The sequence below is a fragment of the Globicephala melas genome, chromosome 5, assembly GCF_963455315.2.
Source record: "Globicephala melas chromosome 5, mGloMel1.2, whole genome shotgun sequence".
Taxonomy (NCBI): domain Eukaryota; kingdom Metazoa; phylum Chordata; class Mammalia; order Artiodactyla; family Delphinidae; genus Globicephala; species Globicephala melas.
This window is the reverse complement of record NC_083318.1, coordinates 18,686,331-18,699,379: the sequence shown is the minus strand read 5'-3', so window position 1 is coordinate 18,699,379 and position 13,049 is coordinate 18,686,331. Positions and strand designations below refer to the sequence as shown.

Sequence of the window (13,049 nt, the reverse complement as noted above, 5' to 3'; positions counted from 1 at the left end):
TTTTTGACTCTCAATTCTATTGCATTGATTTATATGTCTACCCTTAATCCTGTATCACACTGTCCTATACATTGTAGCTTTGTAGAAAGTTTTGAAATCAAGTCTTCCAACTCTGTTCTGCTTGTTCAAGACTGTTTTGGCTATTCTCAGTCCTTCACCTGTCCATATCAGTTTCATAATTGGCTTGTCAGTTTCTTCAAAAAAGGAAGTTGGAATTTTGACAGAGAATGCACTGAAGCTGTAGATCAATTTGAGTATTACCATCTTAACAATATTGTCTTTCAATCCGTGAATACAGATATCTTCCCATTTATTTACATCTTATTTAATTTCTTCCAAATAATGTTTTGTAGTTTTTGGTATACAAGTCTTGAACTTCTTTGGTTAAATTTATTCCTAAATATTTTATTTATTTTGATGCTATTGTAAATGGAATTGTTTCCTTAATTTCATTTTTGGATTGTTCTTTACTAGTGTTAAGAAATACAACTGATTTTAATGTACTGATCTTTTATCCTGCAACCTTACTGAAGTCATTTATTAGCTCAGATAGTTGTGTGTGTGTCTATGTTTGTGTGTGTGTATTCTTCAGGGTTTTCTATATATAAGATTGTGTACTCTGCAAATACAGATAGATTTACTTCTTCCTTGGCAAACTGGATCCTTTTATTTCATTTCTTGCCTAATTACTCCATTATAAGAACCCACCCTTATGACTTCATTTAACCTTAATTACCTACTTAAAAGGCCCCATCTCCAAATACAGTCATACTGAAGGTTAGAACTTCAACATAGGAATCTGGGGGGGGGGGGACACAATTCAGTCCATGACAGTTATCTGCAACTTACAAGAGTTGTAAAGTTGCTCAAAGACAAAGGTACAGAGACCCCACAGAATCAGATAACCTAGACAATGCCTAATTTTCCATTGAAGATATATAGTAATCATTTTTGTCCACTTAAAAGTCTTTCAGATTTTTTCCCTGCAATTAAGAAAAAAGTATTTGCTATTCTTATACGTTTATTTGTCCAATTGAATTTTACAGTATTGTTAGATTGTTTTAAAATGGTGCTAAAATTTTAAACTAATATTGTTTAAAAAATTTAAGTATGGTTAGGGGTATTTGACATTGTTATTTTACTGTATGTTTCCATCCAGGAACACTTAAAATTTTTTTTAAGTTCTCATTAAGCCTTTGTACTTTTCATCATTTAGATTCTGAACAATTCTTATTAATTCCAAAGTAATTTACCTTGGTGTTGTAAGGGAAATTCCTCTTTCCTTTATGGTTCCTAAATAGTTATCACTGGAAACTAATAATTTTTAAAAATAATGAGTTTTGTATCCATCATCTTATAGAATTCTCCTATTGGTTCTAGTTATTTTTCAAAATTATCTTTATTTTAATATTCATCCTTATAGTTGGGTAAATTGAGGATGTAAGTTGAGTGCTTATGGTTCAGCTGAGAGCAAATTGATTGCATCTAAGAATATTTTGTCTGTCTCTCTGTATGTGTACAGGGGTGTGTTGAGAAGAGTCTGGGTAGGAACATGAGACAACTTTCTTAATGATGTCTTCTTGGAATTAACACTATTTGTCTTGGAGACCTAGATTCTCAGAGCTGGCTTATCCATTTCATGTGACATCTCCTCCTCTGGTTTTAGAAGGAACTAGGAAACAAGTAGTTATTGTACATGGGATGCAGGTCCTCAGGACCTGTGGTCTGTTAGCACACAGATTCCTTAACTGCTTGTAGGTGTTCCCCAAATTTCTGGATGCTACTGTTCAAAAATATTTTGACTTAGCTTTTATCCCTTTGCTCTTGGAATACTCAGGTTTGTGTGACACGGAGTTCAAGGCTTCTTCAAATCTAACTCGATTTCAAAGTTAAGTGGCAACCTGATGCATGCTGCAGTAGCTTTAAGCATTCCCTAGGATACCCACAAAGATCGTCTGGAAGGGAGCTGTTTGTCTTAACAGATTTTCAAAGCAGATAAAACCTGTCCATTTTGGAGAGAGATGTCAGAGAACATACATCAGCCTGGAGAAGAGTACTCGTGGTTTTAAAGCTCCAAAGAATCGATTCATACGTCCTAGAAATGCATCTAGAGTTAAACACCTCTTGGAGACTTATGAACAAGTGCACTGATGGATAATCTTTTGAAACCAAATATGTTCTTAAATAGAGGAATTTCTGTATTCTCACATCTTCCAAGAAGCTTTCCCTAACCGCTGCCTACCCTCAAGCTGAGTTACCCCTTATCTGAAATCTCACGAAACTTTATTTTTACACTTCTATGGCCTTGACACTTTCTGCTGGTATTTGTGTTGTTCGTGCTCCCCATGTATCAGCCTCACTGTGCCAGAAGATTGGGTATCTCCCACTGCACTTACTGAAATGCTTTGCAAACAGTAGGTGCTCAGTATATGAAGTTCTGTGGATGGACATTTTGATAATCTGTAGTACCTGTTATATTCTACTGAAAATTAGCAAAGTGCAATTAACTTCAATTTTGTAGTTTGGGATTTTCAGTAAACTACCCTCCCTCCAAGAAATGCCTAACAGTTTAGCTAGAATAAGACATTAACATACTTCCATCACGATGAGGATTTGAGGCCCTTCATCTTTCCACTTTTGTCTAATTCAAGTTAGTCAGGCTAGTAAAAGAAAAGCCTTTTCCTCTTAGCAACGCAACCCGCTCCCCTTCTCTGGCCTCTTTCTTCGCTTATGTTAGTGAACTACTTCAGCCCCTGCCTTCAGTGTTAACAGTTTGTGCTTGTGAGTAACCCTCGGCTTTTGGTGATGAGAGATGTTCGAAACCTATTCTGACACAGAACCCTTCCTCGCTTCCGATTCCTCTGCTTCTTGGGGGTGGAAATAGTTTCTCCGCTTTGAAACGCTGGCAGGGAAAAAGAATGGGGGAGAAAATTGCATTTAAACTTTTAAAAGTTGAATCACGGCTGGTTGCACAGCAAAAGTTCCACAGTGTGGAGAAAGTCTGAATGTGATTTGGGTTGCGCGGGGTTGGGCTGGGCGCCTTCGGGGGGAACCGGCGGGGTCGAGCCCCCGGAGCGGCGAAGGCCCGGGCCGTGGCCTCCCGCCGCATCCCCGCACCTCCCCCGCCCCCTGGCTGCGTTCGGGCTGCGCCCCCCCCCCCCCGCCGGGCACGGAGGTCGCGCGCTTGCGTGTTGCGGCCAGAGCGCCCGACCCGGAGACCGGTCCCATAAAACGCCGAGCGAGTAGGGGGCGGCGCGCAGGAAGGGAGGAGGACCGGGGACCTGCGGGGCTGGTGGGCGTTCGCGGGTGGAGACGTAGAAGATGTGACGCCGCGGCCCGGCTGTTGCCAGACCAGCGGACGCTGTGCCCGCGGTTGCAAAAGGATCCCTGGCGCTGCAGCTTCGGGAGGCGGCCCTCCCGAGAGCGGCGGCTGCGGAGACACCCAGCCCTTACTCCCAGCTCCCGGGCCGCTCGGCTCCCCGTGCTCTAGGGCCGGCGGAGAGGGAAGCGGCGGAACAGCTTGAGGCTGGGGGCCCGCGGGCGCGGCCGCGTGCCGGGTGGAGGGAGGCTGGGGGGCCGGGGCCGGGGCCGCGCCCCGGAGCGCGTCCGAGGCCGGGGCCGGGGCGCGGCGACTCCCCGCGCGGCTCCAGGGGCTCGGGGACCCCGGCAGGGCGCTGTCGGGGCCATGGCAGCCGGGAGCATCACCACGCTGCCCGCCCTGCCGGAGGACGGCGGCAGCGGCGCCTTCCCGCCCGGCCACTTCAAGGACCCCAAGCGGCTGTACTGCAAAAACGGGGGCTTCTTCCTGCGCATCCACCCCGACGGCCGAGTGGACGGGGTCCGCGAGAAGAGCGACCCTCACGGTGAGTGCTGGCCGGCTCTTCCTACTCCGTGCCGTCTCCATCCCCTGCCGTTCTCTCTCCCGCCCCTGCCTTCCAGCCTCCGCGCTCCTTCCTTCTCTTCACTCTGACCCCAGTGGGGCTTGTGGTCTCTCCCCGCGCGGCCCTCGGCGGTTTTGGGTTCACCACTCGGCCCCTCCTGCCCCGAGCTGCGGTGGCGGGTAGACGCTCGCCCAGGCTTTGGAGTGTGCCGGTTTCCACTGGTACACCAGTACCCCGGGCCCGGAGCCGCAGGGCGCCCGGGCCTTGCCGGTGACTCTCTGTGGTAATGTGAATTGCAGTTGCAGACAACCTGTCGCGTCGGGGATGCCCGGCGGCCGAGCAGAGGTGGGTGGCTCACGGAGGTGCCCCTGGCGCCCCCAGCCTGAAGTTCCGACCCCTTCTTTGTGGGATGCGCGCAGTCCCCGGGACAAAGGCAGGAGGGACCGCAGCCGAATTAAACGTTCCTTACTGGAAAGATACCTTTCCAGAGTCGTGCCCTTAAATTCCAGTTTGGTAGGATCCAAGGCAGTTGGCACACTGCTGTCACCCATCCATTTCTGTTTTTTTCCCCGAATTTCGGAAAACTGAAAAAGCAGAAAATATGGACTGTATTAATAAAGTGCTATAGACCTTTGTTGCAGTAGTGAAAAGAACGGCAAAAACTTTAATCTTCCACTTGCAGTTATTAGCTATGGGACCTTGAGCGACACTTAACCCTTGAGCCCGTTTCCTCATCCCGAAAGGGGGGGGATAATCAACCTTGCATCAGGATTGAGGATCAAATGAGGATTTATATAAAGTGCACAGAGGACTCAGTTTACTAGTATGCAGTTTCGTTTTCTGTAAAAATAAAATGAAATAAAATAAAATCTATCTGTGGTTATAGAAAGAAGATGGGCCTAAGTCATTAGTTCTCAAACTTTAGGGATGCATTAGAATCACCTGGAAGGTTTGTTATACCACATGGCTGAACCATCTCCCAGAGTTTCAGATTGCTTAGGTCTGGAGTGGGGCCTGATTTGCATTTCTAACAAGTTTCCAGGTGATGCTGACCAGGGAGCACACTTTGAGAACCCACTGGTCTAGAGAAAAGATGGAGAAAAAGGTGTAAAATGGGCTGGTAAAAATACTGATGAATTGGAAGCGAGAGAAAGAGATCAGATATATTTTAACTGTCACCCTGTAAGTGTAGGTAAAACATCTCTTTTGAAAGCTGTTTGTTATGCCATTCCTTCCTTTATGGGTTTCAGGTGGAAAACCTGATCCTCTTATTGCCTGAGAAAAGACCCGCAGGAGTCCGTCTTTACCTTATGATGCTAATGGTGTGTCCTTCACTTTGGAATGCGGGAGTAGGAAGTGGAGAGAGCTCTGCGGCCAAGCCTCCATTGACAGATTCGGGAATGGGAAATGTGCTTTCATAAGAATTGAGTCTTTATTGGTTCCAAAATAGCAACAAGCAAAAGATGCAGGCCTGTAATTTTTTTCAGGCCTGCCGTAATTAAAAAGTTTTCTCATGTACTATCCAGTAAATCTGAAAAGATGCTTTTAGTCCAGTCTATCGGTTGCGCTCCTTCTCTATTTTGGTAACTTAAATGGATTTCACAAAATTACCTTTGTGTTTGGAGTTTGTTCTGCAGTTGTCTGCCAGGCTAGCCCAGCTGGTTAGGGCAAGGTGCACATATGTCCCAATTAGTTTTGCTCTTTTCTAGTAGCACAAAAAGGAACATGTTCTTTGACTAGAAGACAGAAGAACTCTCCCCCAGATTGGGTTCATATTGAGGCTTCCCCTAGTAGTCTCTTTTTTTTTCCAGACATTTTATTACAGTTTTTTCTTTGACACTCTCGATACCCTATTTCTTTAGAACAAAACTGTATAGGGGCTAGTGAGTGAGGGTAATTCTGAATTGCATACCGCATTACCACCCTTGTAAAAACAACTGTTAACTTTTTATTCCCAATTCTGGGCTGGGCTGTCATTTTTGTAATCTGATTTTAACTCAGTGGTACTCAAATAGGATTGGTACTGCCTGCCCCCTTCCACCTCCAGGGAACATCTAGCAATGCCTGGAGACATTTTTGGTTGTCACGCCTGGAAGGGTGCTATTGGCATTTAATAAGTAGAGGCCAGGGATGATGCTACAGTGCACAAGATACCTCCCTAATGCCTCAGCAAAAAATTTTCTGACCCTAAATGTTAGAAGTGCTAAGGTTGAGAAACCCTACCAACTTGATAACTAGCTAAAGACAAGATGTTTAAAAGTGAAGAGTAGAATATTCATCCAGATCTGTGGAGAGCACTGATTTTTTAAAATCACCTTGTACCAGGTGATAGCCTGTCAAGAATGTAAACCTAAAAATGATAAATTTAGGCCACTTTTGTATAGCCCAACCTGGACATAAGTTTAAGTACAATGTTTTTTTCTGGCATGTCGAAGGCGTACTGATAGTTGACCAAACCAGGAGGAGACTGATGGGAAATATATAAGAAAAAAAATGACTTAACAATATCCTCTGAATTACATCCCCTCCATTCCCCTGAACGAGCAAAACTGATCAGGAAACGTGGAGAAATCAGTTAACCGTTGCTACAGCTTCCCTCTGAATTAAGGCCCAGATATCTAGACCTGTTTGAAACGTTGGAAAACCCAAGGCCACATTCCTCAAACTGTTTTGCCCAATGGACCCTAAAATCTGTCATTGGAGATTTATTTCTTTGGCGTTAACACTTTCCGGACGTTTCTAAAATGCAAATACAGTCTGCTCTCCGTATCTGAGGGTTCCCTATCTGCGGAGATGAGGGTCAACAGTGCTGCGCCACGGTCCTCGAGGGACCTGAGGCTCCATGGTTGTTGGTACCTGCGGGGGATCCTGGAACCGGCCCCCCACGGATACCGAGGGAGGAGGGTCCCTCTGGAAGGAAGGTTCAGCAGCGTTCGGATTTTACCGTTTAGCGTGGATTAAATTGCATGTGCAGTTTCTTCCCCAAAACCTGACCAGGAGGACTGGAGTTGGCGGAGCTGGGGGGCGGGGAGCTGTGAAGGATGTGGCATGAATGTGGGGCGCTGGTTAGGGGCCGGGGCCGTAGCTCAGGTTCTGGAGAGGACACGGGGCGGGGCGGGGCGGGGCGGACGGCGGCAGAAAGGAAGGGATCACACGCCTGGACGCCCGTGTTTCCAGCTTCACAGTGTTGCTGAAGATCACCTGTGCTTCTCACCTGGGTTCTCTCTTGAATTGCTTTCACAAGTTGCCTTTGAAAAGGCAACTTCCCTGCACTTTTCTTTCAATCCTGGAATAACCTGTGTTTGACACGAGAGTCTTGCTAAAAGCATGATAAAAACAAGGACGGAGCCTGTGCTCCCCCCCCCCCCCCGCGTGCGCGGTGCACACCCACCACCTTCCCTTCGGCGTCCTGGATGTTTTTACAGGCCCCTTCCAAATGCCCATGGGAATGGGTAACGTTAAGTGTATGCTCTAAAGTAGTGAACCACGTGAAAACATTCAGAAGAGAGAACATTTTATCCCAAGCAGCACGTACAACATGTGGTGGAGTATAGTGAGGGCAAAGTATGCTGCCTGTGTGCATTTTAGCATCAAATTTATTCCAGATGCTGTTATTTTGGAAAAAATGAAGGTAGTTAGAAGTGCTGGGTCGACCCTTGGGCCTCTCCCAGGAGGGCTTCTCCCAGGAGGGCTTCTCCCAGGAGGGCTTCTCCCAGGAGGTGACTGCCTGCTTGCCCCACTTCTCGGCTTCCAGACTCCAGAGGACACTGAGCCTTGAAGAGACTGAGGGACCCGTCCACTCCCATGTGGAGAAGGGATGGGATCCCGGTCTGTGTGACCCCCGTGCCCTGTGCCATGGCACATACTCCATGCAACCCCTCATCGTTAAAAACATGAACTTGCGAAATTCAAAGGGAGGCTTCAGGCCTTTTGTGTCACAGATTTTAAAGATATTCTGGGGGGGAAAAGTTTTTGTTGTTTTTTAAAGGAAGTTTGCATAGTGTAGTAATGATCTGGCTAGATTCTGTGAGTGGATTATTCTCTGTCCATGATTTACGCGCTTTGAGAAAATGCTGACACCTTAAGGTAGGAACCATGACTTCTCCATATAAGTAAACATCATAAAAGGTTTGTATCTTTTACTCTGGGAATTCTCACTAAATGTCAGCTGCTGATGAGAACATTCTGTGTGGACCATCCCGTGGAATAACTCCTCCTGGACCACATGATGTATAAAAGCACGGTCGAGGTTTATAGTTCTCTTGGTGCAGTTAACACATACGTTTAGACACTTGGTCAGTCTTTTAATGAAGATGATTATATGTAACAAAATTATATTTGGAAAATATTTTGGAATCTTCAAAGCTGGCTATTAGCATTTTTAAGGGTAATCTATACAAAGATGAATCATTTCTCAGGATAATTAGTTTAAAGCTCTCATTATGCATCCCGTTTCCTTTAAAAAGCACCTGAGATTTTTACCACGTACTGTGTGACATAAAATTCCTCAGGTGTGCTGTGCATTTTGATCATTCTTTCTTTCGTGGCCAGTACCCTAGAATCCTGAACGCTCTTCTACTTCATCTCCTTTTCTCTTTTTAATTCTGGATTCTGCACCTGGTATTCTGCTTAAATCATTCTGGGCCCCAGCAGTCTTCCAGTTCAATCACATGAACTTACCCAATTTGTGGCCCTACTTCTGACACTTGACACCATGGTCTGCCTCTGTCTTCCCGAGAATTCCTTGGCTTCTGTTACAGCACATCAACCTGGTTTCCTCTCACCCATCCGACCGTCTTTTCCTCTGGTTTCTCCTTCTTTTGGTCTTTTGCTATAATATTCCCCAAGGCTCTGTCTTGGCACTCCACCCGTCTTTCTGTGTACTCGTGGTCCTTCGGCAGATCAATTATAGTCTTTGTCTCTGATTTCCCACCTCTGTGTTAGTACCGTGTTTCTCACTGCTCGACGGACAGATGCAGTGCCACAGCCTCAACTCAACCCACGTAAAACAGGCCATAACAGTTTTCTCCAACTAGCACCCTTCCTACCGAATTTGTTTGTAGTGAAATTATCCTTCTAGTCTCCAAAGCTAGACGCCTTGGAGTCTTCCCTACCTCAGTGACTTTTCCTTGCCTTGTCTCTTGGTTTCCCCTGTCCTGTATTTACCTACAACCATACCCTCCCCGACTTTCCCTCTCCAATATGACCTACCTGCTCAGTCTTATTTCCCACTCTTTGCCATCCGCGCTCCCCTGACGCTGCCAGTGCTCTGTGCTTTCACTGTAGTCTCTAATCTGACAGACCCGTCACTGTTACAATGATGGGCTTTTCCACTTGTGATCCTTGTTTTTGGAAAATCCTTCTTTTTCTTATCAATTCTTCTCTCACACCCTCCTCCTACTCCCACCTTTCTCTGGAAAGATCTTTTATGAGTCAGCTCAGTGGTCTTCTCCTTTGTGAAACTTTCCCCAGCCTTCCCAGGGAGAATTAATTGTTTCTATCTCTGCATTTCCCATAGTACTTGGTACATATTCTTCTACGGACTTCATGATTTTGCTTGTAATTGTTTATGTCTCCTGCACTGGGGCTGTGAACTCTGTCCTCTCTGTGTCCGCTCAAAGAATGTGTGTTAAGTTCAACATGTACGCAACAAATTAGCCAAGTCTTCTAACTTCCTTTCTGATCGTCTTCTCACATCCTTCTTCTTCTCTTAGCCTTGAATTGGCCATTAATCCTCTTACCTTACCCCAGTCCTAGGCAGGCATCAGGCCCCATTTCTTTCATACCGCCCTGTACCTGTCTTTCCTCTCCTGCATGCTATCTAAACATTCTCTCTAATAGCTTGATATATTTTAACTTCACGTCCCTCAGTTTTACTGGAAATTTCTAGTTGGCAGGGATTTTTAAAAATTCAAATGACATTACCTAGCAGTCCTTTACTCTTTTCTACTCTGAGGTCTGAGACTGCATTTACTCACCCCAGGATCCCCTTGACTCCACTGCTCAGTGAATGACAAGGCTGAGGCCCGTTGAAGAGGTTCAATCTGTATTGTTGAATGAGCTGGATCTTTAAATAAATAAGCATGCGTACTTCGGCACGAGGCGTGTAAAATGGATAAATTGATTGTAGCATCACCGTAGTTCCTTCTGCAGCGACACCTCTCACATTATTCAAAGGAAGCAATAAAGGTAAAACACAATCATTTGTTAGGATTAATTTTTATTGTGGAAGATTTTCTTTTCAGCTATTGAATAACATAACATTTCTAGCCAATTCCAGAACTAGTTATAACCCTCTAATTAAAAAATACAGATCTGAGAATTCATACTTGAACCATATACTTTAATCCTTAAATCTCTCTCTCTCAAGTCTAAAACCTGTGAATCATTTTATAAATTAGGATTAAGAACTGTCTGGTTCCATTGTTAGCATCTGCTTTGGCTGTGAGGAAATGACACAAATAGTTTCATCCTAATATTCATTCAGATTTATGAGCCAGTATTCATCACAACAATCATAAAACTCTTAAGAGGACAGAAACTGTATGACAAAGTGAGTCATAGTCTTTGTGATGTGATGTCTGCAAGGGTGGGTGGGAGAGATTGCTGAATGACCAGTCTCATTCTACTGCTTTCTGAGCTGAATCATTTTATAAAGAGAAAACAATTCATGGGTTTACAGATCGTCATAACATAAATAGGAAATGGAAGAGAGTAACAGAGTCAAATAATACCCCCTTTTAAAAAGTTACTTTTTGAAATATAACATTTGATGAACAGTGTTTGTTTTGAATTGGAAATGAAATTATTTACTGCCTAATAACTTACATTTTAATTTAACACCTGCTATATGTCTTCTTTATATATTTTCATTTTTTCTATAAATTATGTTTCTTCTCCCATCTTTTTATTTTTTTTTAAATTTTTTCTCTCGTGTCATTTGACCTTTCCCTTCTTAGCTATTTCTACCTTTGGCTTATTTGGCGTGTGTGTGTGTGTGTGTGTGTGTGTGTGTGTGTATGTAGGGGCAGGTGTCATTATTCACTGGTTGGATGACTACTTGAATTGGATGGGGACTTGAGAAGAAGGTCCCTTTCATCTTGGAAATTCTGATTCTGGGATGGTATAATCTTGGATTTTGCATGGTTGGTCCTCTTTTGTTACTTTTTATCTTACTAGAATCAGAAATTTGGAGAGCCTCTCTCAGTCAAATTTAATCTTTAATCTTTAAATGTAAGATTGATTAATCTTATCTCCTTATCTTCTTTGAGGCAAAGCATTTGTCAAAACAATTATGTGAAAAGAGAAATATTCTGAGTGTGTTTCTTAGTTTTAGAAGTAGTTCTTATATACTTATATTTATACATTACTCTAAATGCAGCAGTTTAGTAATGGGAATATAATGCAAGTAAAATTGGGAAGCCAATCTTGCTAACTAGTTTAGTAGAGCACAGTAGTATATGAAGAAGGCATATACAACAAGTGTTAGATTAAAAAATAATGAATTACAGCAACACCTTCAGCTGTGACCAGGTGGGGAAAGTGAGACACAGGCTGTTTTGGAGGGAGGGTGTTAAAGCATGAGGGGTTGATGGGATCTGTCCAGCCTTAGCCAGACACCTAGGGAGATTAGGCACCATAATGACTAGGCAAAGTCCCTGTGCCATCATAGGGGAAGGGTCAGTTGTTTGACCTTCACCTCTGTATTCCTTGGACCTTGTTACTTTCTGAGTGTTTTTTCAATGAATGAATGAAATTCTTGAGAACATGCTGTATGTCAGCTTTATGAACAATATGTTTAATCTTATTACAATCTTCTGAAACAAGTATCATTTTCATTTTACAGATAAGGATAGGGTTTTTGCTGTTGGCTTTTCAAAACACGATCTCTTTGTTTGCGACAAGAAGTAATTGTGCCTTCCATACTTCTTAGTGTTTAGAATTCAGTTCATGGCCAGAATTCCAGATGGATGGTGTAGCAGAAATTTGAACAGAATTAGTGATTTTAAAAAATTATTTAAACTCTGCCCAGAGCCTTTACCATGTCTAGCAGAGTTAGCCTCTGTCATCTTTTCTCCCACCCCTTGCTTTATTGCATTCTTTTTTGTTTAGAAAGTATTTCTGTCATGATTTATTATGAAACAGCTCTTTAATGTTTAGGGGTTGTTTTCTGAAGCACTCAAAGATTTTGAAATGGCATATTTAATTTAAAAAGTAAAATAGAAAGAGTAGGACGTAATTAAGGATAAATACTGTATAAGAATGGAATGAACCTCAGAGATAGGGTCTGGAAGATTAAGATACAGAATAAGCGAAAGCATGCAGAAAATGCAAAGAGAATAACTAAAAGGATGTTTAAAAATTACAGCTAGACCCTTTCAGGGAAATTCACGATAGGCTCCCTCTTTAAGGACATGTGGTGTAAGATTAAAAAAGCAACCAAAAGAAAAAAAGCAGATGTACTTGGACCTATTTTATTTTAATCAAGTGAGATTTTCAGTCAACCAATAATTGTTTGGATGTCTAGCATGTGAGGAAATAAAGACCAAGATAAGACAAAAAGATACAAAGAAAGTGCTTAGCCAGACACATCTAGAAATGTGTCTAAAATGAAAAATGAAACTCCTTTTTCCTTGGAATCACTTGCCTCCCTTTTTTGACTCCCCTATATTTTAAAATATAAAATATATTAAAAAAAATTTCTTGCCAACCACGCCCATCTCTTGGAGTCAATTTCTACTCTTCTTTTTCCTCAATCCTCACATCCCTTTCTCAGGCCCTGTGCATTTGGTTCTGCAGTGTCTTTTACACTCACGCTGGCCTCTGCATTGTTGCTACAGCTGCTCTAGTTCTGTCCCTGACTGTTGCCAATGGCTTCTAGCCTTTCGCATCTGTGTAAGTTTGCTAGGGCTGCCATAACAAACTACTGTGGACTGAGTGGCTCAAACAACAGAAGTTAATTTTCCCGTAGTTCTGAAGCCTCGAAGTCCGAGATTAAAGTGTCTGCAGGTTTGGTCTTTCTGAGGCTTCTTCTCGGCTCACAGACAGCTGCCTTCTTGCTGCCCTTTCATCTCTCTTTGCACACATACAAACCTCCTCTTCTTGGTTCAGATTTGGTTAGGGCCCACCCTAATCGACTCATTTTAATTTAATCACCTCTTCAGAGGC

The 13,049-nt window shown here is 43.5% G+C and overlaps 1 protein-coding gene across 2 annotated transcripts in view; it reads left to right on the top strand.

The window, feature by feature from the left end:
- Window positions 1-3,232: 3,232 nt before the first annotated feature.
- The window catches only part of FGF2 (fibroblast growth factor 2), a 60,552-nt gene continuing 50,735 nt past the window's right edge, over window positions 3,233-13,049 (top strand). For both annotated transcript variants that reach the window (XM_030863924.3, XM_070045549.1), the window contains exon 1: window positions 3,233-3,863. In XM_030863924.3, the coding sequence (XP_030719784.2) occupies window positions 3,686-3,863 (178 nt within the window). In that variant the 5' untranslated portion in view covers window positions 3,233-3,685. The remainder of the gene's footprint in view (window positions 3,864-13,049) is intronic.